The 21,887-nt window shown below is 42.0% G+C and overlaps 2 protein-coding genes and 1 long non-coding RNA gene across 5 annotated transcripts; 2 read left to right on the forward strand and 1 right to left on the reverse strand.

The window, feature by feature from the left end:
- Positions 1-10,161: 10,161 nt before the first annotated feature.
- On the reverse strand, positions 10,162-21,638 carry LOC144087227 (uncharacterized). The gene is made up of 3 exons (XR_013304670.1): positions 21,494-21,638; positions 15,932-16,077; positions 10,162-10,247 (listed from the first exon to the last, which is right to left on the reverse strand). It is a non-coding gene; the product is annotated as an uncharacterized LOC144087227 (long non-coding RNA).
- Positions 12,229-14,559, forward strand: LOC144086899 (NAD(P)H dehydrogenase [quinone] 1-like). 2 transcript variants are annotated; one of them, XM_077617071.1, is made up of 6 exons: positions 12,229-12,290; positions 12,362-12,541; positions 13,469-13,599; positions 13,675-13,788; positions 14,057-14,158; positions 14,222-14,559. In XM_077617071.1, exons 1-6 carry the CDS (start codon positions 12,287-12,289, stop codon positions 14,519-14,521), a joined length of 831 nt encoding a protein of 276 aa, XP_077473197.1. In that variant the 5' UTR covers positions 12,229-12,286; the 3' UTR covers positions 14,522-14,559. The 2 variants fall into 2 exon arrangements, with proteins under 2 accessions (XP_077473197.1, XP_077473198.1); XM_077617072.1 differs by having other exon boundaries at positions 12,362-12,535.
- LOC144087225 (NAD(P)H dehydrogenase [quinone] 1-like) lies at positions 18,038-20,383 on the forward strand. 2 transcript variants are annotated; one of them, XM_077617592.1, is made up of 6 exons: positions 18,038-18,166; positions 18,238-18,417; positions 19,292-19,422; positions 19,500-19,613; positions 19,882-19,983; positions 20,047-20,383. In XM_077617592.1, the coding sequence occupies exons 1-6, from the start codon at positions 18,163-18,165 to the stop codon at positions 20,344-20,346; spliced, it is 831 nt and encodes a 276-aa protein (XP_077473718.1). In that variant the 5' UTR covers positions 18,038-18,162; the 3' UTR covers positions 20,347-20,383. The 2 variants fall into 2 exon arrangements, with proteins under 2 accessions (XP_077473718.1, XP_077473719.1); XM_077617593.1 differs by having other exon boundaries at positions 18,238-18,411.
- Positions 21,639-21,887: the final 249 nt, after the last annotated feature.

Consider the following 21,887-nt stretch of genomic DNA (forward strand, 5'->3'; position numbering starts at 1 on the left):
CAGAATACCCATGACTAAGAACCAAGGTCAACAGTGGGGTCACATGCACCGCCTTTTTTTTTAGACAAAACTCACAGAATCTATATCCCAAAAGAAGTTTTTTTTTCTGTCTAGCTTGTTTTTACAAGCTTATTAGTATGCATGTACATCTTTCTTTGTCTCTACAGAGATTGATTGCAGTCATCTGGAGAAACACCTGCCCCTCTGTAGGGAAAACCCACCCCTATTAAACTCATTCATCTTCCTCGCAAGGAATTGGGGGTTGTCGGAGCCTATCCCAGTGTACTTTGGGTGAAAGGCTTACTACAGCCTAGACTGGTCTCTAGTCAGCCGTAGGGCACACAGAGAGATGCCCAATGATACAGACCTCCAAGAGGGAATCGATCACACGCTTGCCCGCACCAAAGTCAAGGGAGTGAACCCCTACACCAAGGGTGTCAGGGTTCGCGGGCCGCTTTAACGTCAACTTGATTTCACGTGGGCCGGACCATTTTAGATATAATATTTAGATTTTTTTTAAATAAATGGATTAAAAGAACTGGATTAAAAGCCCTGAATATTCAGTTATTATAGATCTAATACAATGTATATTTTAGCTTTTTTAATATATTTTTAGATTTTACAAAATGATTTTTGAACTATAAACACGGAAAAAAATGATTAAAAAAGTACAATTATTGATTTAAAAGGGGGAAAATCAGGAAATTAATATACATCTATACTCTTCATTTTAATTTGATCCTAAAACAGAAAGTCGGCACTCATGATTTACTTTCTCGGGCCATACAAAATGATGCAGTGGGCCAGATTTGGCCCACGGGCCGCCACTTTGACACGTGCCCTACACCATCAGATGGCTCACCCCTATTAACCGTTTTTAAATTTAACACGGTTACTTTGGCACACTCAAATTCATTAAAGATTACCTATACTCTTGGAACAGATTTAACCTAGTGCTTCTTATTTATTTTCGATTGCTTCGAAAATTGACTCGTTTTACAGTGACCACATAATAACTTTGGCACAATCGTACTGAAATTATCAAAACAGATTCACAACCAGTCAGCTGGGATAGGCTCCAGCACCCCCAGCGACCCTAGTGAGAATAAAGCGGTTCAGAAAATTAGATGAGAATGAGATGAGATGGGGAGATTTAAAACCTTCCTACTTTTGAATTCTTTTTTAGATATATTTTTATATAAATGAACGGCCTGACGGCTGAGTGGTTAGCGAGTCGGCCTCACAGTGGGGGACCTGGGTTTAAATCCAGGTCGGTACACCTGTGTGGAGTTTGCATGTTCTTCTTGGGCTTGCGTAGGTTTTCTCCAGGTACTCCGGTTTCCTCCCACATTCCAAAGACATGCATGGTATGCTAATTGGACACTCCATTTAACTGTTATCATAAAAAAATATTGGATTTGATTCAAAATACAATTAATTATACCTTTTTGTTCTCTCCTTTGATGGGTCAAATCCTTAGCATATCCGCAGAAGAAATAATTTACTATCTGACAACTCTTTTTATACCGAGTCACGGTTGACAGAAACCTTGAAGTTGCAATGGTACACTCTTGTGGTAGTTAATATGTTTGCATCTTGTTGCGTCTGTTTTTTGGGAGTTGTAAACAAGAACCAATCACAAACAAATTATTCTAGTCAATTGGAGTTATAATTTTCAAACTGAAATACAGTAATTGTATTGTATAACGACTTAATAGTTTCGGTACCAATGATGATGATAGCCCTCCAATCAAGTGACATTATTATTATTATTATTATTATTATTATTATTATTATTATCATTGTTATTATTATTATCATTATTATTAGTTGTAGTAGTAGTAGTAATAGTAGTAGTAGTAGTAGTAGTAGTAGTAGTAGTGGTAATAGTGGTAATAGTGGTAGTACTTGTAGTAGTAGTAGTAGTACTTGTAGTAGTAGTAGTAGAAGTAGTAGTAGTAATAGCAGTAGCAGTAGTAGTAGCAGTAGTAGACTACTACTGCTACTACTACTTCTGTAGTAGTGGCAGTAGTGGTAGTAGTAGTGGTACTAGTGGTAGTAGTGGTAGTAGTAGTAGTAGTTGTTGTTGTAGACATGACACTGACATGAAGAGAGACAACCATTCACACTCACAATCACAACGTCACCAAGTGGGAATTGATCCCACGTTGCCAAAGTTGGGCCACTTCTTTCCACGCCTGCTTTTCACAGCCTCTCACATTTGTTGTTGAAGCACTAAAGAGCACCTTTCACTTGGAAGCCAAGCTGAGGATTGACTTTGGATGTCGCTGATGAAACTTGAGTGAGTGGTGTTTACAATTCACTGAAAACTTGGAGAGATTTTGGCTGCCTGAAACCTCCCAGGATGATGAAAATACAACATCTTGTTGAACTATTTGGACATTTTGACATTGGCTCAGTTCATGTGCGGTCCTTCTAATGATGTCCTTTAATTCGCAGTTGCTGTTTCTGTGCTTTAAAACTACGTATGTTTAGTCAATCTATATACATACACAAAAGTCTAAACATGTGTCATTTGGTAGCAACACTTATCATGTAGGCCCCTTACATCACTATTGAAGGAATAATAGTTTATACCTTAAGGTGTTTCATTAGATATTGCTGCATTCTGTGTGTGAGATTGTAAAGTGCTGAGCGTATGAACAAGGCAGAATGTTGAGTGGGGTCAGAGCACAGGATGTGGGAGTAGGACTCAATAGATTGCAGATGTGGGGGGGTTGAACTGTGTGCAGGTACCAGTTGCTGAAAATGGAAAGATACAGCTGGGAGGAACCACGCAGGAAAATCTTCAAGGAAGAAAGACCAATGAGCAAGCTAGAGTTAACTGCATTTTACACATAACCAATCGTATAGTGCCAGGATGTCTTTGTGTTGTGTCATTTGCATATTGTGGACTATAACTAAGTTTGTGGGCGGCTCGGAGAAGGAGAGAGAACGACGACGACGACTGGTGGCAACATGCGTCTGCTTGGGCAGGCTGAGGGGGGCCCTGAACCACAAATTTATGTCTTGAGATTTGTATGATAGAATAAATCCACTCGTGTGTGAAACTGCTAGCTTCCTGATATCTCTATATCGCAGAACGAGCGCGCAAATTATTGGAATGAGTGAAAGTCGGGTAAGGTTACAAATTGGAGTCAGATTATTAACTTAACTTTAATATAAGTACAAATTCTAAATTCCAATAATTTATGGTGACCCCGACGTGATGCGATTGAGAATAGTAGAGCCACTAAGAATCTGGGATTCAGGGTCTGGGACCCACGTTCACACCAGGTGACGACCTGAGAAAGGAGCCACACGCGTCCGACCGTCTTTCCTCTTGGGTGCACAGTGAAACAAGGTAAGCAGATTCCTTTTCAAATTCTGCATATTGACAAATGCCAAATTATATAGAGGAAGGAGGACCGGCACGTCTTAAATGTATAAGGATGGACAGTAGGGTGTAAAATCTGGGATTTACCTACATAGAGTAGTCCATGGTGGCTTCAAAGTGTAAGTGTGGACATTAGTAGGGTATAAAATCTGGGATTTACCTACTAAGAGTAGTTCCATTAGTAGGATATAAAATCTGGGATTTACCTACGTAGAGTAGTCCATTTGTGGCTTTAAAAAAAGGATGGACAGTAGGGTATAAAATCTGAGATTTTACCTACTACAATAATGTGGAACTACTCGTGGCTCGATACGGTATAAAATCTGGGATTTACGTATCAAAGTGGAAGCGGTGTGTGTGAAAACTAAAATTAAAACTAAAATTGTTCTGCATAAAAAGTGTTTGGGACACGCATGGGTGGATTTCCAGAATGGATTTCAAGATGGCGATGATGGGAGGTCTGATAGTGGTCTTGGGTTTCTCTCAGGTTGTCCAAGTAGACGAATGGAATGCAGAATGGAGTTTGGAGAGGATGTGTGTGTATGTGCGGATGCGTAATGTGGGGGGTTGCCTTTGTCTGCCGCGATGGGTCGAGAGGCATGGTTTCTGTCCCAATTTGAAGGATGTAGAAGATCTGGTGAAGGGTTGTGAAGGTGTGAGGAAGGTTGGAACATAGAAAGGGAATTATGAATAGAAAAGATTTTGGTAAAGCATGAAGAAAAGAGTTTTGTAAGTGAATAGAAAGGATTTTTGTAAGGGAGCTGAAGGAGAAAAAGGAATGTTGAGAGAGGGCTTGGGAGAGAAGTGTGTGTGTGTGCGCGTGTGCGCGTGTGTGCGTTTTGAGGGGAAGAAGAGAGATGCTGAGTGAGAGTGGAGTGGAGTTGATTGCTGGGAATGTGGAGATGTGGAAGCACGGGTTTTCAGGGACGGGCTGAATTGAAAGTTAGTTGGAGAAATAATTTTGTACGTTGAAAGGAAATTTACATGTACGGGTCAAAAGCGTTTGTCCGTAGCATTGAGAAAAAAAGAAAAGAAAAAAAAATGAAAAAAGAACTGACGTCACAGCTAGGGCAGAATTTAAAAAAAATGGAAGAAGGAGTGAAATGAAAGATGAGCAGGTGGAGGCATGGCCGAGTGCAAGGGGGAGGTACCTTTCCCCTTTGCTCTCAGGGAGGAGGCGTGATATATGATCCTTCTTAGAGATGTGGCACTAACCCCCCCCCCCTCTGGTGAGGGTAGAAAGTTCATGATGGGGGAGGTTTTTGGCCTGGATTGGTGGACGGAGCGGCGCGCTTGACATGAGACAGCAGGTACGAATGAGCGGCTATTGTCAAGGGTCTTCCAGAACCTATGTAAATTCTAAACAGGAGAAGAGAGAGCAATCCGTCCAGATATTCCAAGCTATGGTGCGGCACGATCTGGTCGGTTAAGTGGTGGACACTGTGGTCATGGGCGTGGTTTTCTCTGGTGGCCGGGGAAGAAGGTATTCATGACAAGGCCAACAAGGCAACTGTTTTATATATGGCGGTATGAGACACGGGCACATGATTGGCCCAGCCAACAGCAGCAACCCAACAACCGTTCCCACGGCAACCCAAGCACAGCAGTATGGCCCATTACAGCAACAGCGGCCTACGCGCGGAGGAGGACAAGGCACTGGCGGACCATGGCGGCCCACAGCAGCCGGCCCAGTCACCTGGACAATATTACCAGGGCGGAGAATTTGATGGGAAGAGACTTGTTGATGTCTCATGGAGCAACCATCAACGTGAGAATGGCCGCAAAGTGACTTTATTCCGTGATCACAACCAACATGAACATGTGGACAATGGGGGACAATCTATAGGTCACGTCTTGAGCCTGAAACTTCGGCCACTGGGGGGACTTGTCCGTATATCACCGGTGGAAATCATTCATTGACTCGCTCGGGCTGTACCATTAACCTATGGATGATTTTAATTGTACGTTGTTGTACTGTTTTCAGAAGGTCCTGGAACACCCTGGCAGTTGAAAGAATGCTTTGGCTCTGTCTCCTGGTCATGGGGCGCGCCGGCTCGGTCCTCTGGTCACGACCAGCACCCCCTTCACAGATGCGAACACCCCTCACCCAAAGATAAAAAGAGAGGGGGGCCGCCCATAGTTGTTTTTTATCACCTAGAGCTGGGGGAGAAGGAGAGCCCCCACCAGCCCAGCCCAAGGCCCCCTCCCTCTGCGCAAACAGGGAGAGATGGAGAAATGGAGAGAGCGAGATAGTTGACAGTATGGGGATATATTAGTGACAAATTATGGGTCCTCTATTAGACACGGAAATTTATAATTAGGAAATGGCTAAGTGGAAGGTTAGTTTCTCAAAATTTTAATTGGGGTAAGAGTGAGCTACAAAAATGGTTCTTATATTAAATAAACACAAGCTTGGAGCAGAATAGCAATTCAACAAGTGCAATTTAGCTATTTTAGCAAAAAGAGAGGGATTTGCGATTTAGACTTAAGGATTAGGAATCATCCAAATTATTAATGATGTCAAACGTGAAGACAATGCAGAAATGGCATTGATCCAAATTATTAGGTAAATTGTAGCTGGCAAGTTTAGATAAAAAAAAATTAATTAATTTAGGATAGGCATAATTTCGCTGAGATGCAATAAACATTATGACTTGTCATCAGTGCACGGATGAGAAATCATTGTTTTGCTCATCAACAGCTGAAATATGCTTTAGCGTGAGTCGTAAGAATGAAGGACTATGAGAATATGTCTGAAAATGAGTGTGAACGTGAATGGTTGTTTGTCCCTTTTGTGTTTTTGATTGGCCGACCACCGAGATATGATCAATCGGTTAGGTATCAAGGTGGAAAATGATTTAGCAAATTGGAATCGATTTCGGAATTCGCCAATAAGCCGTTTCACGGATGGCAACGCCAAATTATGGAAAAATATTTCGTCCAAGGAAATTTTTAATGAAAAAGCAGCAGTACTCCAAATGTGAAATTTGAAGTGGAGAAACAAATCTGCTATGCGAAATTTGGGAGCACTGGGAAAAACAAAGGCAGTGCATGATATGAAATTCCAAAGTACTATTGATTTATAGTGATAATGGCATCCAAATTGTGTTAATAGAAACATTGGCTGTATTGACAAGAGTTTCCATATTTAGTTCCGGAAAAATATGGAAATCCAATTTGGTGGAATGTACCAGATGCCATTATTCACTACACGATTGGAACAGGAGGATGAGGCTAATCATATGTCTGCATAAAAAAATAAATAAAAAAAACTTGAAACGCATTAATTTTGGGTTGGCGAAGGGAGATGGTGTTTCTTAACAGGAATCATGGAGAGCACGCGTGAGCAACCCAGGATAAGAGTGTCCGTGCAAGATCCACCTGGTGCACTGTAAGAAGGTTCTCTCATAATATGCATTTTAAAAGTAATGAGTTTTAATTGGAAACTAAAGGACAAAAGTGGTACCATCACTCACAGTTGCGCCCGGCCCCAGACTTTGTGCCCGCCAATGGTGAGCTTAAAGGTTGACCGCCCGGACGGGCGGGTCAAGAGAGGGAATGTGACGATGGCAAGAATTGGATCAAAGTTGGACTCAAAATTGGACTCAAAAGTGTCTGAACAAAGACGCAAATGTTTAACATTATTGACTATTTTGCGTGCTGGCGTGTGCTTTGTGTGGACTATGTTGATGGTGCAGGATGACGGAAGGAATGGAGTGAAAGGAGAACAAGTGATGGTGTATCATTCCTGGAATGGAACGGTATGGTATGAAGCAGAGCGAGATGGTGGTAAGACGCTGACACAGACACAACAATTACTGCTAAATCTGAAGTGTAAACAATCGACACAGGTGAACGTTTGGGTGACAATTTTGAACTGGACTCAACAATGGCTTGATTTGTTAATGGAAAAGAGAAAGCCCATTTTTGACACCCATGTTGCACAACAAAATTTCACCTGCCTAAATTTAAATGGGACTGGCCCTGGGATTGGAAAAATCCAGGAGTCATGGTGTAATGAAAATGTGTCTTTGCAGCAGGAATCCCTCTCGCTCATGCTGATGTTTGGATGTGGTGTGAAGAGAAAGTGTAGTACGATAGGCTTTCCTCCAATGCCTCAGGTAAGTGCGCCATAGTAACGCTGATCATGACAATTAAGTGTGACAGCATTGGACATGGAGACCCAACAATGCGTCTCCTGACGGTCGTCTTGCCGGGGCATTGGAGGGTCTGCGCACGCGGAGTAACAAAATGACCAGAGTTAATTTTTTACTGATTTTTACTGAGTATTATTTTTTTACTGATTTTTACTAGAATTAATTTTTTACTGATTTTTTACTGGAATGAAATCTTATACTGATTTTTAGTTTTCTACTGATTTTTTAATTATTTACTGATTTTTAGCTTATGGTCATTGATTTTAGCTCGTGTTAAACAATAAAACAAGGTATTTGAGTGATGACCTCAGTAGTCTGAGGTCATGAGAGGGAATGAAGGAATAATAGTTTATACCTTAAGGTGTTTCATTAGATATTGCTGCATTCTGTGTGTGAGATTGTAAAGTGCTGAGCGTATGAACAAGGCAGAATGTTGAGTGGGGTCAGAGCACAGGATGTGGGAGTAGGACTCAATAGATTGCAGATGTGGGGGGGTTGAACTGTGTGCAGGTACCAGTTGCTGAAAATGGAAAGATACAGCTGGGAGGAACCACGCAGGAAAATCTTCAAGGAAGAAAGACCAATGAGCAAGCTAGAGTTAACTGCATTTTACACATAACCAATCGTATAGTGCCAGGATGTCTTTGTGTTGTGTCATTTGCATATTGTGGACTATAACTAAGTTTGTGGGCGGCTCGGAGAAGGAGAGAGAACGACGACGACGACTGGTGGCAACATGCGTCTGCTTGGGCAGGCTGAGGGGGGCCCTGAACCACAAATTTATGTCTTGAGATTTGTATGATAGAATAAATCCACTCGTGTGTGAAACTGCTAGCTTCCTGATATCTCTATATCGCAGAACGAGCGCGCAAATTATTGGAATGAGTGAAAGTCGGGTAAGGTTACAAATTGGAGTCAGATTATTAACTTAACTTTAATATAAGTACAAATTCTAAATTCCAATACTATGTATAATAAGACCCTGTCAAATTCATGGGAAAAGAAAAGGAAAACTAGGGAAATGTTTACACTTAAATAAATAACAAATTGCTGTAAAATTATTATGTCTTGACTGTTGATTTCACAGCAACATATGTGGAAAGCTATCAATACTACATCAGAGGGGTTGAAAAAAATCATTATTTATTATGTTCATTCATTTCCCGTACGTATCATTACCTGGACGTGTTTGAGTTTTCTCTGGGTACTCCGGTTTCCTCCCAGATCCCCAAAACATGCTTGGGAGGATGGTTGAACACTGTAAATTTTGGTGATTTTTATGTATTTTTTCGGTTTATGGCATCGGGGAGTTAGGGGTTAGGGTTGGCTAAAGATTGCCTTCTTGTTTCCTCTTGAAACGGATGGATATGTATGGAATTACAAAAAAATAATCGTTTATACAGCTAATAAACAAAAACAGTTGGCTTGTATGTATTAAAAAAGCCACGAGATGTCGGTAGAGCAAACATTTTGTCTTAAACCAGAAGCGGAGCTTGATGCTCATCCATTGCTATTGATAGTGAAAGATGTCAAGTCTATTTACTCTGGGATGGTTGAATTGAATGGCCATTTTTCAGTGCCATTGACTGGGATAGACGTCCATAACCTTTTGAATAAGAGGGCTGACAACGATTGAACAGTCAATAACAGCCATTTTTTTTCCATTTATTTACCGCTTATGCTCAGAATGTATGCGGAGAATCCTGGAGCCTATCCCAACCCACAATGGTCACCAGGCGGGGGACACCCTGAATGGGTGGCCAGCCAATCGCAGGACACAAGGAGATGGACAACCATTCACATGTACGCATATGGCAATTTAGGGTGACCAATGTTCATTCGTTCATTTTCTGAAATGCTTATTCTCACAAGGGTCATGGGGGTGCTGGACTCCACTCCTGCTAACTACGGGCACCAGACAGGGGAAGCCCTAAATTGGTGACGAGCCAATCGTAGGGCACAAGGAGACGGACTTCCATTCATGCTCACACTCATACCGGGGGGCAATTTAGAGTGTTCAACCAGCCTACCCTGCATGTTTTTGGGATGTGGGATGAAACTGGAGTACCTGCAGAAAACCCATGCAAACTCCACATAGCCGTTTTGGTAGTAGGAAAGCTGCTGATGTCGATCGTTAGTTTCAGATTTGTGAGTGGTAATATTACAGTCACTGCAGTGTGGGTATTGTAAAAACCAGGTCCCTTTTTCAACATTTCTCGTTTGTCTGAGTTCATAAAATGAGGTAATTCATTTTCTTTGTTATTTCTTTTAAAATTGCTTTTCATGTTGCAACAGATCACCTTCCGGGGACTCTTTCTTTTAGTGCAGCATGACATAACACCTCTTTATTTGTGAAAACCCACAAGTGACTAGCCAAACAAAAGCCATGCGGCCAAAACACTTGATCGCTTGGTATGTGTGTTGTAAGAACACAGCGTCATATACAGTATATTTTCTGTAAATCTTTAAGAACGCAGAATTGACGGGTTCCCCATTTTACCCCCTGGGAACCCACGCATAAAAGTTGCACCATAATCTGAAGCAGACCTGCCGCGGGATAGATGGCACATGTGAAGGATTGGACTTCCAGATGTGTGCCAGTTCGTGTTGGTGTTTGATGCGCTTGTCTCTTTCCATTGTGAGTGATAAACCATGGCAGAAGAGATGCAACGTTCGCCACGGGCCTGGTGGTTCTTGTATTGAACATTTCCAAGAAAAGAAACACAAACATGTAACATTAATGACATCGCTAACATTGACAGCAATAGAGGTCAACTCCATTTAGACTGGGATTGCTCAGGTGATGATTAATAGGTGCAGTTATAAAGACTATTGAATTTCCAGGCGTGATATATGCAATTTAAAAAAGAAATTTCATACATTTTCCCAACTACTTATCCTCACAAGGGTCACGAAGGGTGCTGGAGCCAATCCCAGTCAACTATGAGCACCAGATGGGGAACACCCCAAATTGGTGGCCAGCCAATTGCAAGGCACAAGTAGACAGACAGACAACCAAATACAGTGACACTCTTTTCTAGGGGCAATTTAGAGTCTTTAATGTGTTCCATGCATGTTTTGGGGAGGAAACCAGAGTACCTTGAGAAAACCCACGCAAGCCTGGTGAGAACATGCAAACTCCTCACAGGAAGGTCTGGACTCCCCTGGGATCAAACCCTCGATCTCAGAACTGTGAGGCTAATGTGATAACCACTCATCTACCCGGCTGCCATTCTGAACATTCAAATAGCTCCAAAGTGAGACGAGGTGTAAACATGGCGTTGTTTAATTTGACGGTGCATTAGAGATTTATGTGGGAGTTTTCTTCTTCGTTAGTGGATCAAGTGTGAATTTAACTGGATGGAACGACCTCCAAGTTTTGGAGGAAAACAAAGTTAAGAGGTTTAGTCATAGGACTTCAATCAAATGACTAGGATGTATATTGTCGGATACTTTATATTTATTTATAAATGCACATGAGACAAACATGACTCTTCTATTGAAATGTATGTGGAATTGTTGTGATTTGGCACAGGATATCCAAGATTTTTTTTTACTCAATCCATCCACTTTTGCGTAAATCGAACCCCAGCCACCAGAATGGCAGAGGGGCACTCATACCACTACCCCATCACCGGGTAACCTAGTTATAGGAAGGACAGGTAAGTTTCCAGCAGGTGCGAATCTGCTCAATCAGGCAGATGAAGCCGTTTCAGCTGCTTTTTAAACAGTTCCAATTCCAGCATTGTAGACAAAACATTATTTGAAATATATTTAATTCATTTATTAATTTCTCTGGGGACTCCGGTTTCCTCCCACATTCCAAAAACATGCGTGGTAGGCTGATTGGACACTCTAAATTGCCCCTAGGTATGGGTGTGAGTGTGCATGGTTGTCCTTTGTCTCCCCTGCCTCTGGCCTGGAATCAGTTGGGATAGGCTTCAGCATCCCCGCGACACTAGGTGAGATGAGAGACAAAAAGTTTGACAAATGTCATATTTTTTCCCCAGAAAACATTTGCCAAAACAGGAAGTGACCTAAAATGGATTAGGCGTCTAGCGCTATCAATGGCAGCCAATAAGTTAAACAAAGTCAGTTCCACCATTTCTGTGAAACTCAGCAACTTAGAGATAGAATAATGATATATGAGTGTGATTTCTACAAAGACGGGGGCATGATATTCATCTCATCTCATTTTCTGAACCGCTTTATCCTCACTAGGGTCACGGGAGGTGCTGGAGCCTCAGCCCCCAGCTGACGTTGAGCACGAGGCGGGGGACACCCTGAAGTGGGGGCCTCCCAATCACAGGGCATGAGGAGATAAACAACCATTCACGCTCACACTCATAACTAGGGGCAATATAGAGTGTCCAATCAGCCTACCATGCATGGCTTTGGAATGTGGGAGGTAACCAGAGTTCCTGGAGAAAACCCACGCAGGCCCGGGGAGAACATGCAAACTCCATACAGGTGGACCGACCTGGATTAGAACCCAGGTCCCCCACTGTGAGGCCGACACGCAAAAAACTCTGCCGCCATGCTGCCCAAGGATATTCATTTTTACAAGAAACATGCTACGTGTAGAAAGCCTTTCTCGCTAGTCGTTAGCTGATTGCCAGCACCTGCGACAACCAATTAGTCTTAGTATAAAAAGCCTTCACAAGCAGTATCAGTCACTGCAGCAGTTCTTCAGCCTTGCTGTGTGTGAGCCTTGTAGCATCTGACTTCAGACATGGGTAAGTTTGCCTCCTGGAATTGTGTTTAAAGACTTTATATAGAAAGCAATAACTTATTTCATTTCGTCTAGCATCGGCAGCAAAGAAAGTGTTCATCGTGTATGCCCACCAGAGTCCGGGCTCTTTCAATTCTGCTGCCAAGGATGTCGCTGTGGAAGTTTTGACTGCTCAAGGCCACACTGTCAAAGTGTCTGACCTATATGCCATGAAGTTTAAAGCGAGTACTACAGCTGAGGACATCATTGGTGAGGGTAAACACTTAAATTCAACGCAATTTTTATTTTTGCCCCCTCCTTTAATTCATTGGCTGTTAATGCAGTGGCTGCCATAAATTGAGTGTGAACCATATTTCTTTTTACCTTGTGTTGACATTGACCACACAGGAACTTTAGTATATTAAATAACAAATTAAGCATCTGCATTGGCCCACTTATGAAGCACTTGTGACAAGGCTTCAAGCCAGCTTTATTAGATATTGAGGAGATGAGCTGTTTTCGAATAAAACTTGAATGGATACTGGTGAAATGGAAACCTGATAGATATGCCCCCTTAAGAATGTCAGTCTCTATTGAAGAGTTATGTTTTTCCACCAAAGGGAAATTTGGCTGCCCTCAAGTCTTGAATACACATACATTTTAAACTATTGAGAGGCTCAAAGGAGCATTTGGGCAGTCTTAAGCTCAGCAATGTCAATGTGTCATTTGCTAATCAATGAGCTGTCATTTAATCATGGCACCCCATGTTTTGTTGCTATCTAGGAGGGCTAACTGTGATTGTATAATATCTTACCAGTTCTGGTGAATTGATGTTGAGTTGTCAATGGCAGCCAAATTGATTAAATTTTTATGGATTTATACTTTTAATGAGCTCAAAGAAACAAACTAAAAAAATTGGTGACAAAAGGTTGAGCTTTACTTTTAAGTGCTCCCATGGATGTCCAGGCAAATCATATCAGCCCCTTCTATCAAGTTTTGAATATTTAGGCCTCCCTGGTGGCAATAGTTGGCTGGAATATGTTCCAAAACCTCCCATATGACCCTGGTGCAGGAAAATGAATGGATATCTAGTTGGTGCTGAAACATGATCATTAAATCAGGCTATCTTAGACCTGTCATGGTTTCTGGACATCATGTTGGACTCCCATTTTGCTCCTAATGTCATCTCCAACTGGTCTTCAGGTGAAGTCAAGCAGACTGAGCCATTCAGTTATCCTAAGGAGACCAAAACTGCGTGGGAGAATGGAAAACTGTCTGCTGACATCACTGAGGAGCAATGTAAACTTTCAGAAGCTGATCTCATCATCTTCCAAGTAGGCATTTAACCGATTTACTGGCTATCAATTGTCTTTGGTATATGGACTTTCAAAACCATTTTATGTTTTCAGTTCCCCATGTACTGGTTCGGTCTGCCTGCCATCCTGAAGGGTTGGATCGACCGTGTGCTTACTCCTGGCTATGCTCACTCCAAAGAGAAGCGCTTCAGTCAGGGTGTCTTTAAGGTGAGGGCCTAACTCTTTCGAGGGATGACTATTTTGTGGAATTTTAATTTAAAAAAAAGTTCAACTGGAAACCTAATGCTTGTCAGTTATCTCGGAGATAATTTACTGTTTCATTCAAACATTTCTTAAGAAAATATTCAGTTTATGATTTGCTCACGGCAAATCATATCAGCTATTGTAGTGAAAGTCTACTTGGTTTTCTTCAGTTTTAATCCAATGTGGTTGAAGGGGCAAATTGCTTTGCTAACAGTCCTGTTTCTATCAATAGGACAAAAAGGCTGTTCTGTCATTCACCACTGGCTCTCAGGAATCAATGTTCAGTGCTAATGGTATCAATGGAGACATGAATGTAACACTTTGGCCAATTCAGGTATACTTGCTATTGCCAATTTTGCCTCGTGAGCAGCAATTCTAATTTTCTCCATTTGAACAGAACGGCATCCTGCACTATTGTGGCTTTCAAGTTTTGCCGCCACAAATTTTCTGGGCTCCAGCTCGTCTGCCCCAGGAGGGCAGTGCTGCCATGTTGCAGGCCTGGCGTGGTCGCCTAGATGCTCTTATGGTTGAAGCCCCCCTGTGTTTCACACCCATGGACTGCTTTGATAGTGAGAAGGGCTTCCAGCTCAAGAAAGAGGTCCAGGAGAAGCAGGCTGACAAGAAAGTTGGGCTCACAGTGGGAATTCACATGGGAATGCCGGTTCCACCAAACAATCAGATGATGGCTGGTGTCTGATATTTGGAAGCTGTAAATAAAAAAGCCTTGAAACTTCACTATGAGTTGGACTGATTTATGTAAAGTCTTTCACTGCTACGTGGATATTCAATCTGTTTGAAGAGTTAACTCATTTGCTCCCAGCTTAATGGGTTCAACTTCTGTTTCTATCAATTGATGCAAATCCCTCTCTGTGGCAGGTTTAAGAACTTTTGGGGTAGAAATTCTCATGTAATCTTGGTCTTGGCTTGGAACTCCTAAGTTGATCCCTTGAATACAATGGACCTAGGTGACAAAGGCATAACTAGTTTAAAACTTGTCAGTTGAATTTGTTCATGGTTCAATGCCCCCCTCCCACAGTCAGGATAAATGGCTGCCCATTACTTGGATTGATTAGAATGTCCCTGCACAATATCTTTATTTCTAATGTAATTGTGGCTTTAAATGAAATACTCCAATACCTAATACAAAAACAGTGATTCAATTGGGAGGTCAAGGTGAATGTTTGCTCAACTCAATGACTGCAATTGATGACAGATGTTCAGTCAAAATTTGACTGGGGGTTCTAATGCAAAGGATAAAATGTCAAGGCCAATGTAGGGAAAGTAATGAGCAAATGTATTGACTTGTGGCAAAAGTTATAAGACTATCAAATCAATTTTGGTAGAACTACAAGATCAATTGTGGCATTTTATGTTTTAGAAATCTTTCTAAATAGTAGCAATCCACCTTGACTAGCCAAGCCATTGCATGGAATGGTACTTGTCTGCTTTCAATAACTTTTGGTGTAGAAATTATCATGTAATCTTGGCTTGGAACTCATAGGTTTATCCTTTGATGACAATGGATCTAGTTGACAAAAGCATAACCAGTTTAAAACTTGTCAGTCTAATTTGTTCATGGTTCAATGCCCCCCTCCCACAGTCAAGTTAAATGGCTGCCCATTACTTGGAATGATTAGAATGTTGCTGCACAATTTATCTTATCTTAAATGAAATGCTTCCATACCTAATACAATCAAAGTGATTCAATTGGGAGGTCAAGGTGAATGTTTACTCAATTCAATGACTGCAATTGATGACAGATGTTCAGTCCAAATTTGACTTGGGGTTCTAATGCAAAAGCTGAAATGTCAAGGCCAATGTAGTCTAAGTAATGAGCTAATGTATTGACTTGTTGAAAATGTGATATGACTCAAATTAATCAGTTTTGGTAGAACTACAAGGTCAATTGTGGCATTTTTATGTTTAAGAAATCTTCCTAAATAGTAGCAATCCATCTTGACTAGCCAAGCCATTGCATTGAATGGCACTTGTCTGCTTTCGAAATATTGACAGATTTTTGTGGAAACGAAGTGTTGACTTTGACGGCTTCCCCATCTTACCCCCTTGGAACCCACACATAAAAGTTGCACCATAATCTGAAGCAGACCTGCCGTGGGATAGATGGCACATGTGAAGGATTGGACTTCCAGATGTGTGCCAGTTTGTGTTGGTGTTTGATGCGCTTGTCTCTTTCCATTGTGAGCGATAAACCACGGCAGAAGAGATGCAACGTTCGCCACGGACCTGGTGGTTCTTGTATTGAACATTTCCAAGAAAAGAAACACAAACATGTAACATTAATGACATCGCTAACATTGACAGCAATAGAGGTCAAATCCATTTAGACTGGGATTGCTCAGGTGATGATTAATAGGTGCAGTTATAGACTATTGAATTTCAAGGCATGATATATGCAATTAAACAAATTTCATACATTTCCCCAACTACTTATCCTCACAAGGTTCACAAGGGGTGCTGGAGCCAATCCCAGTCAATTGTGAGCACCAGATGGGGAACACCGTAAATTGGTGGCCAGCCAATCGCAAGGCACAAGTAGACAGAGACAACCAATTACAGTGACACTCTTTTCCAGGGGCAATTTAGAGTCTTTAATGTGTTCCATGCATGTTTTGGGGAGAATACCAGAGTACCTTGAGAAAACCCACGCAAGCCCGGTGAGAAGATGCCAAACTCATCACAGGAAGGTCCGGACTCCCCTGGGATCAAACCCTCGATCTCAGAACTGTGAGGCTAATGTGATAACCACTCATCAAACCGGCCGCCACTGTGAAAATTCAAATAGCCCCAAAGTGAGACGAGGTGTAAACATGGCGTTGTTTAATTTGACGGTGCATTACAGATTTATGTGTGAGTTTTCTTCTTCATTGGTGGATTAGGTGTGAATTCAACTGGATGGCACGATCTCCAACTTTTGGAGGAAAGCAAAGTTAAGAGGTTGATAATAGGAGTTCAATCAAATGACTAGGATGTATATTGTCGGGTACTTTATATTTATTTATAAATGCACATGAGACAAAGATGATTCTTTTATCGAAAGATATTGAATTGCCCGTTGTAATTTGGCACAGGATTTAAAATATTTTTTCTGACTCAATCCATCCACTTACGCATAAATCAAACCCCAGCAACCACAATTGGCAGTGGGGCACTCATACCACTACCCCATCACCGGGTAACCTAGTTATAGGGAGGACAGGTAAGTTTCCAGCAGGTGCGAATCTGCTCAACCATGCAGATGAAGCCGTTTCAGCTGCTTTTTAAACAGTTCCAATTCCAGCATTGAAGACAAAACATTATTTGAAATATATTTAATTCATTTATTTATTTGGCTGAGTGTTTAGCGTGTCAGCCTCACAGTTCGCATGTTCTCCCCAGGCCTGCGTGGGTTTTCTCTGGGGACTCTGGCTTCCTCCCACATTCCAAAAACATGTGTGGTAGGCTGATTGGACACTCTAAATTGCCCCTAGGTATGGGTGTGAGTGTGCATGGTTGTCCTTTGTCTCCCCTGCCTCTGGCCTGGAATCAGTTGGGATAGGCTCCAGCATCCCCGCGACCCTAGGTGAGATGAGAGACAAAAAGTTTGAGAAATGTCATATTTTTTCCCCAGAAAACATTTGCCAAAACAGGAAGCAACCTAAAATGGATTAGGCGTCTAGCGCCGTTAATGGCAGCCAATAAGTTAAACAAAGTCAGTTCCACCATTTCTGTGAAACTCAGCCAATTAGAGATAGAATAATATGTGAGTGTGATTTCTACAACAAGGGGGGTATGATATTCATCTCATCTCATTTTCTGAACCGCTTTATCCTCATTAGGGTCACGGGAGGTGCTGGAGCCTACCCCAGCTGACGTTGGGCACGGGGTGGGGGACACCCTGAAGTGGGGGCCTCCCAATCACAGGGCATGAGGAGACAAACAACCATTCACGCTCACACTCATAACTAGGGGCAATATAGTGTCCAATCAGCCTACCATGCATGGCTTTGGAATGTGGGAGGTAACCAGAGTACCTGGAGAAAACCCACGCAGGCCCGGGGAGAACATGCAAACTCCACACAGGTGGACCGACCTGGATTAGAACCCAGGTCCCCCACTGTGAGGCTGACACGCAAAAAACTCAGCCGCCATGCTGCCCCAGGATATTCATTTTTCCAAGAAACATGCTACGTGTAGAAAGCCTTTCTCGCTAGTCGTTAGCTGATTGCCAGCACCTGTGAGAACCAATTAGTCTTAGTATAAAAAGCCTTCACAAGTAGTATCAGTCACTGCAGCAGTTCTTCACCCTCGCTGTGAGCTTTGTAGCATCTGACTTCAGACATGGGTAACTTTGCTTCCTGGAATTGTGTTTAAAGACTTTATATAGAAAGAAATAACTTTTTTCTTTTCGTCTAGCATCGGCAGCAAAGAAAGTGCTCATCGTGTATGCCCACCAGAGCCCGGGCTCTTTCAATTCTGCTGCCAAGGATGTCGCTGTGGAAGTTTTGACTGCCCAAGGCCACACGGTCAAAGTGTCTGACCTTTATGCCATGAAGTTTAAAGCGAGTGCCACAGCTGAGGACATCATTGGTGAGGGTAACAACTTAAATTCAACACTTTTTTTCCCCCCATTTTAATTCATTGACTGTTAATGCAGTGGCTGCCATAAATTGAGTGTGAGCCATATTTCCATTAAGTTGTGTTGACATTGACCACACAGGAACTTTAGTATATTAAATAACAAATCAAGCATCTGCATTAGCTCACTTATGAAGGACTTGTGACAAGGCTTCAAGCCAGCTTTGATTAGATATTGAGGAAAACTCAAATGATTACTGGTGAATTGGAAACCTGACAGGTATGCCCCCGTTAATTAAGAATGTCAGTCCCTATTGAAGACTTGTTTTTCCTTTTTAAAAAGGGACATTTGGCTGCCTTTCAAGTCTTGATTACACAAAATGTGGACTGTTTTAGACTCTGCAATGTCAATGATTCATTTGCTAATCAATAAGCTGTCTCTTAATCATCCCACCCCCCTGTTTCGTGGCTATTTAGAAGGCTAACTGATTGTATAATATCTTTCCAGTTCTGGTGAATTGATCTTCAGTGTTGTCAATGGCAGCCAAATGAGTTAAGATTTTATGGATTGGTACTGATCTGAAAGAAACTAACTAAACATTTGGTGACAAAGGTTGAGCTTTACTTTTAAGTGCTCCCATGGATGTCCAGGCAAATCATATCAGCCCCTTCTACTCTAAGTTTTGAATATTTAGCCCTCCCTGGTGGCAATAGTTGACTGGGATATGTTTCAGAACCTCCCATATGACCCTGGTGCAGGAGAATGAATGCATATCTAGTTGTTGCTGAAACATGATCATTAAATCGGGCTATCTTAGACTTGTCATAGTTTCTGGACATCATGTTGGACACTTCTATTTTGCTCCTAATGTCATCTCCAACTGGTCTTCAGGTGAAGTCAAGCAGACTGAGCCATTCAGTTATCCAAAGGAGACCAAAACTGCGTGGGAGAATGGAAAACTGTCTGCTGACATCACTGAAGAGCAATGTAAACTTTCAGAAGCTGATCTCATCATCTTCCAAGTAGGCATTTAACTCATTTACTGGCCATCAATTGCCTTTGGTATATGGACTTTCAAAACCAATTTGAATGTTTTCAGTTCCCCATGTACTGGTTCGGTCTGCCTGCCATCCTGAAGGGTTGGATCGACCGTGTGCTTACTCCTGGCTATGCTCACTCCAAAGAGAAGCGCTTCAGTCAGGGTGTCTTTAAGGTGAGGTCTTAACTCTTTTGAGGGATCGCTATTTTGGGGATTTTTAATTTTTAAACAAAGCTCAACTGGAAACCTAATGCATGTCAGTTATCTCTTGGAAATTTATTGTTGCGTTCAGACATTTCTTTAGAAAATAATCAGTTTATGATTTGCTCACAGCAGATCATATCGGCTATTGTAGTCAAGGTCTACTTGGTTTTCTTCAGTTTTAATCCAATGTGGTTAAAGGGGCAAATTGCTTGGCTAACAGTCCTGTTTCTATCAATAGGACAAAAAAGCTGTTCTGTCATTCACCACTGGCTCTCAGGAATCAATGTTCAGTGCTGATGGTATAAATGGAGACATGAATGTAACACTTTGGCCAATTCAGGTATACTTGCTATTGCCAATTTTGCCTCGTGAGCAGCAAATCTAATTTTCTGCATTTGAACAGAACGGCATCCTGCACTATTGTGGCTTTCAAGTTTTGCCGCCACAAATTTTCTGGGCTCCAGCTCGTCTGCCCCAGGAGGCCACTGCTGCCATGCTGCAGGCCTGGCGTGGTCGCCTAGATGCTCTTATGGGTGAAGCCCCCCTGTGTTTCACACCCATGGACTGCTTTGATAGTGAGAAGGGCTTCCAGCTCAAGAAAGAGGTCCAGGAGAGGCAGGCTGACAAGAAAGTTGGGCTCACAGTGGGAATTCACATGGGAATGCCGGTTCCACCAAACAATCAGATGATGGCTGGCATCTGATATTTGGAAGCTGTAAATAAAAAACCTTGAAACTTCACTTTAGAGTTTGACTGATTTTTGAAAGTTTAATTGCTACTGTGGATATTCAATCTGTACAAGTCAATAAAGACCTTTGGTTCTTCTCACACACTCCAAAAAAAACTAATTAATTTTTAAGATGTCAAGTTGAAATCTTGAATGAGTCAATTTCATGTCAGTGCTTCCTTTGAACAAATCGTCTTTGCACACCATCTGGTTTCAAGTGTTCGTCTCCCTGTTTATGGCGGGGCCGAATGTTTGCCAGCAGTTTGTTGCTATCTTCAGCAACTCAAGAGCGCATGCGTGCATTACTTCTATTTTGTTATGGAACAAATTAGTCACTTGGCTTGGGGGATTTTATTTACCTACTGGATGTGTATTGGCATGAGCAAATAATAGCCGTAGTAGCAAACCACTAAGTGATTCAGTCCACAAAAACTAAGAAAATTCGGTACTATTTGTCATTTTATCATTTTTTTGCGGACAAAGATGTCATTCAAAGTGCACAAACGTGTAGGGAAATACCCATAGTTAGCCAAATTTTTAACATTGGTTCACGGCCCAGCGTCCGAGTGGTTAGCATGTCAGGCTCACAGCTCTAGGGTCGAGGGTTTGACCCCATGTCAAACCTCACTGTGGAGTTTGCATGTTCTCCCTTGGCATGTGTGGGTTTTCTCCAGGTACTCCGGTTTACTCAAACATCCCAAAAACATAAACTGGTTGAACATTCTAAATTTCCCCTAGGTGTGAGTGTGAATGGTTGGCCACCGATTCAGGTTTAGCTGGGATAGGCTCCAGCACCCCCCGCAACCCTTGTGAGGATAAGTGGTTCAGAAAATTAATGACTTGTTTGTTTGCAGATGAACGATATTTTCGTAGAGCAAAACAATATATGAAAATGTATTTACAGTCATGCACTTTTAGTGGCAAAACAACTTTGTGCTGAGCCCAAGGGGGATGAAACACAAAATTATTTTTCTGGAGATCCTATTTTTTTATATATACTCTCCTCTGAACCAACTACAGTCCCCTAACCTCCTAAAAGCTAATTTCCGCATCGGTCCACCTTGATTGCCATTCTTTATTTTTACAAAATTTGAAGCAGTTCAAACAACGTCCAAATACTTACGTTTAAAGCCTGAGTCACCAATTTTGTCATGAGGTGTGTGCCAATAATCCAGATGGAAGTAGAGGAGAAGGTTCAATCAAGAGCGGCCATTGTGCAGACGAGAGGAGGACCCGGAGCGGAAGGCACCGTGGAAGCGAGCTTCTCTTCCCTTCTCTCTGCCTTAGCTCACACACGAACACGGTGATGAATTCAATTAGCGCGGCGAAGCCTCTGGCCGCAAGATAGCGCTGTTTCGAAGATGTTTGCAGTTTACAGAACCTTATCGTAATGCGTATGCTTTGTACCCCGCCTCCTGCCCGAAGTCAGCTGGGATAGGCTCCAGCACCCTATACCGACAATAACCGGTTCAAAAAAATGAATGAATGAATTATTATTTAATAATTAATGTATTTTT

Source organism: Stigmatopora argus, chromosome 13, assembly GCF_051989625.1.
Source record: "Stigmatopora argus isolate UIUO_Sarg chromosome 13, RoL_Sarg_1.0, whole genome shotgun sequence".
Classification (NCBI taxonomy): domain Eukaryota; kingdom Metazoa; phylum Chordata; class Actinopteri; order Syngnathiformes; family Syngnathidae; genus Stigmatopora; species Stigmatopora argus.

Coding starts and splice junctions, on each gene's coding strand:
- LOC144086899 (XM_077617071.1), top strand. Junction 12,542..13,468: donor TGAGGACATCATTGGTGAGG/GTAAACACTTAA, acceptor ACTGGTCTTCAG/GTGAAGTCAAGCAGACTGAG. Junction 13,789..14,056: donor TCAGTCAGGGTGTCTTTAAG/GTGAGGGCCTAA, acceptor TTCTATCAATAG/GACAAAAAGGCTGTTCTGTC.
- LOC144087225 (XM_077617592.1), top strand. Junction 18,418..19,291: donor TGAGGACATCATTGGTGAGG/GTAACAACTTAA, acceptor ACTGGTCTTCAG/GTGAAGTCAAGCAGACTGAG. Junction 19,984..20,046: donor TAACACTTTGGCCAATTCAG/GTATACTTGCTA, acceptor GCATTTGAACAG/AACGGCATCCTGCACTATTG.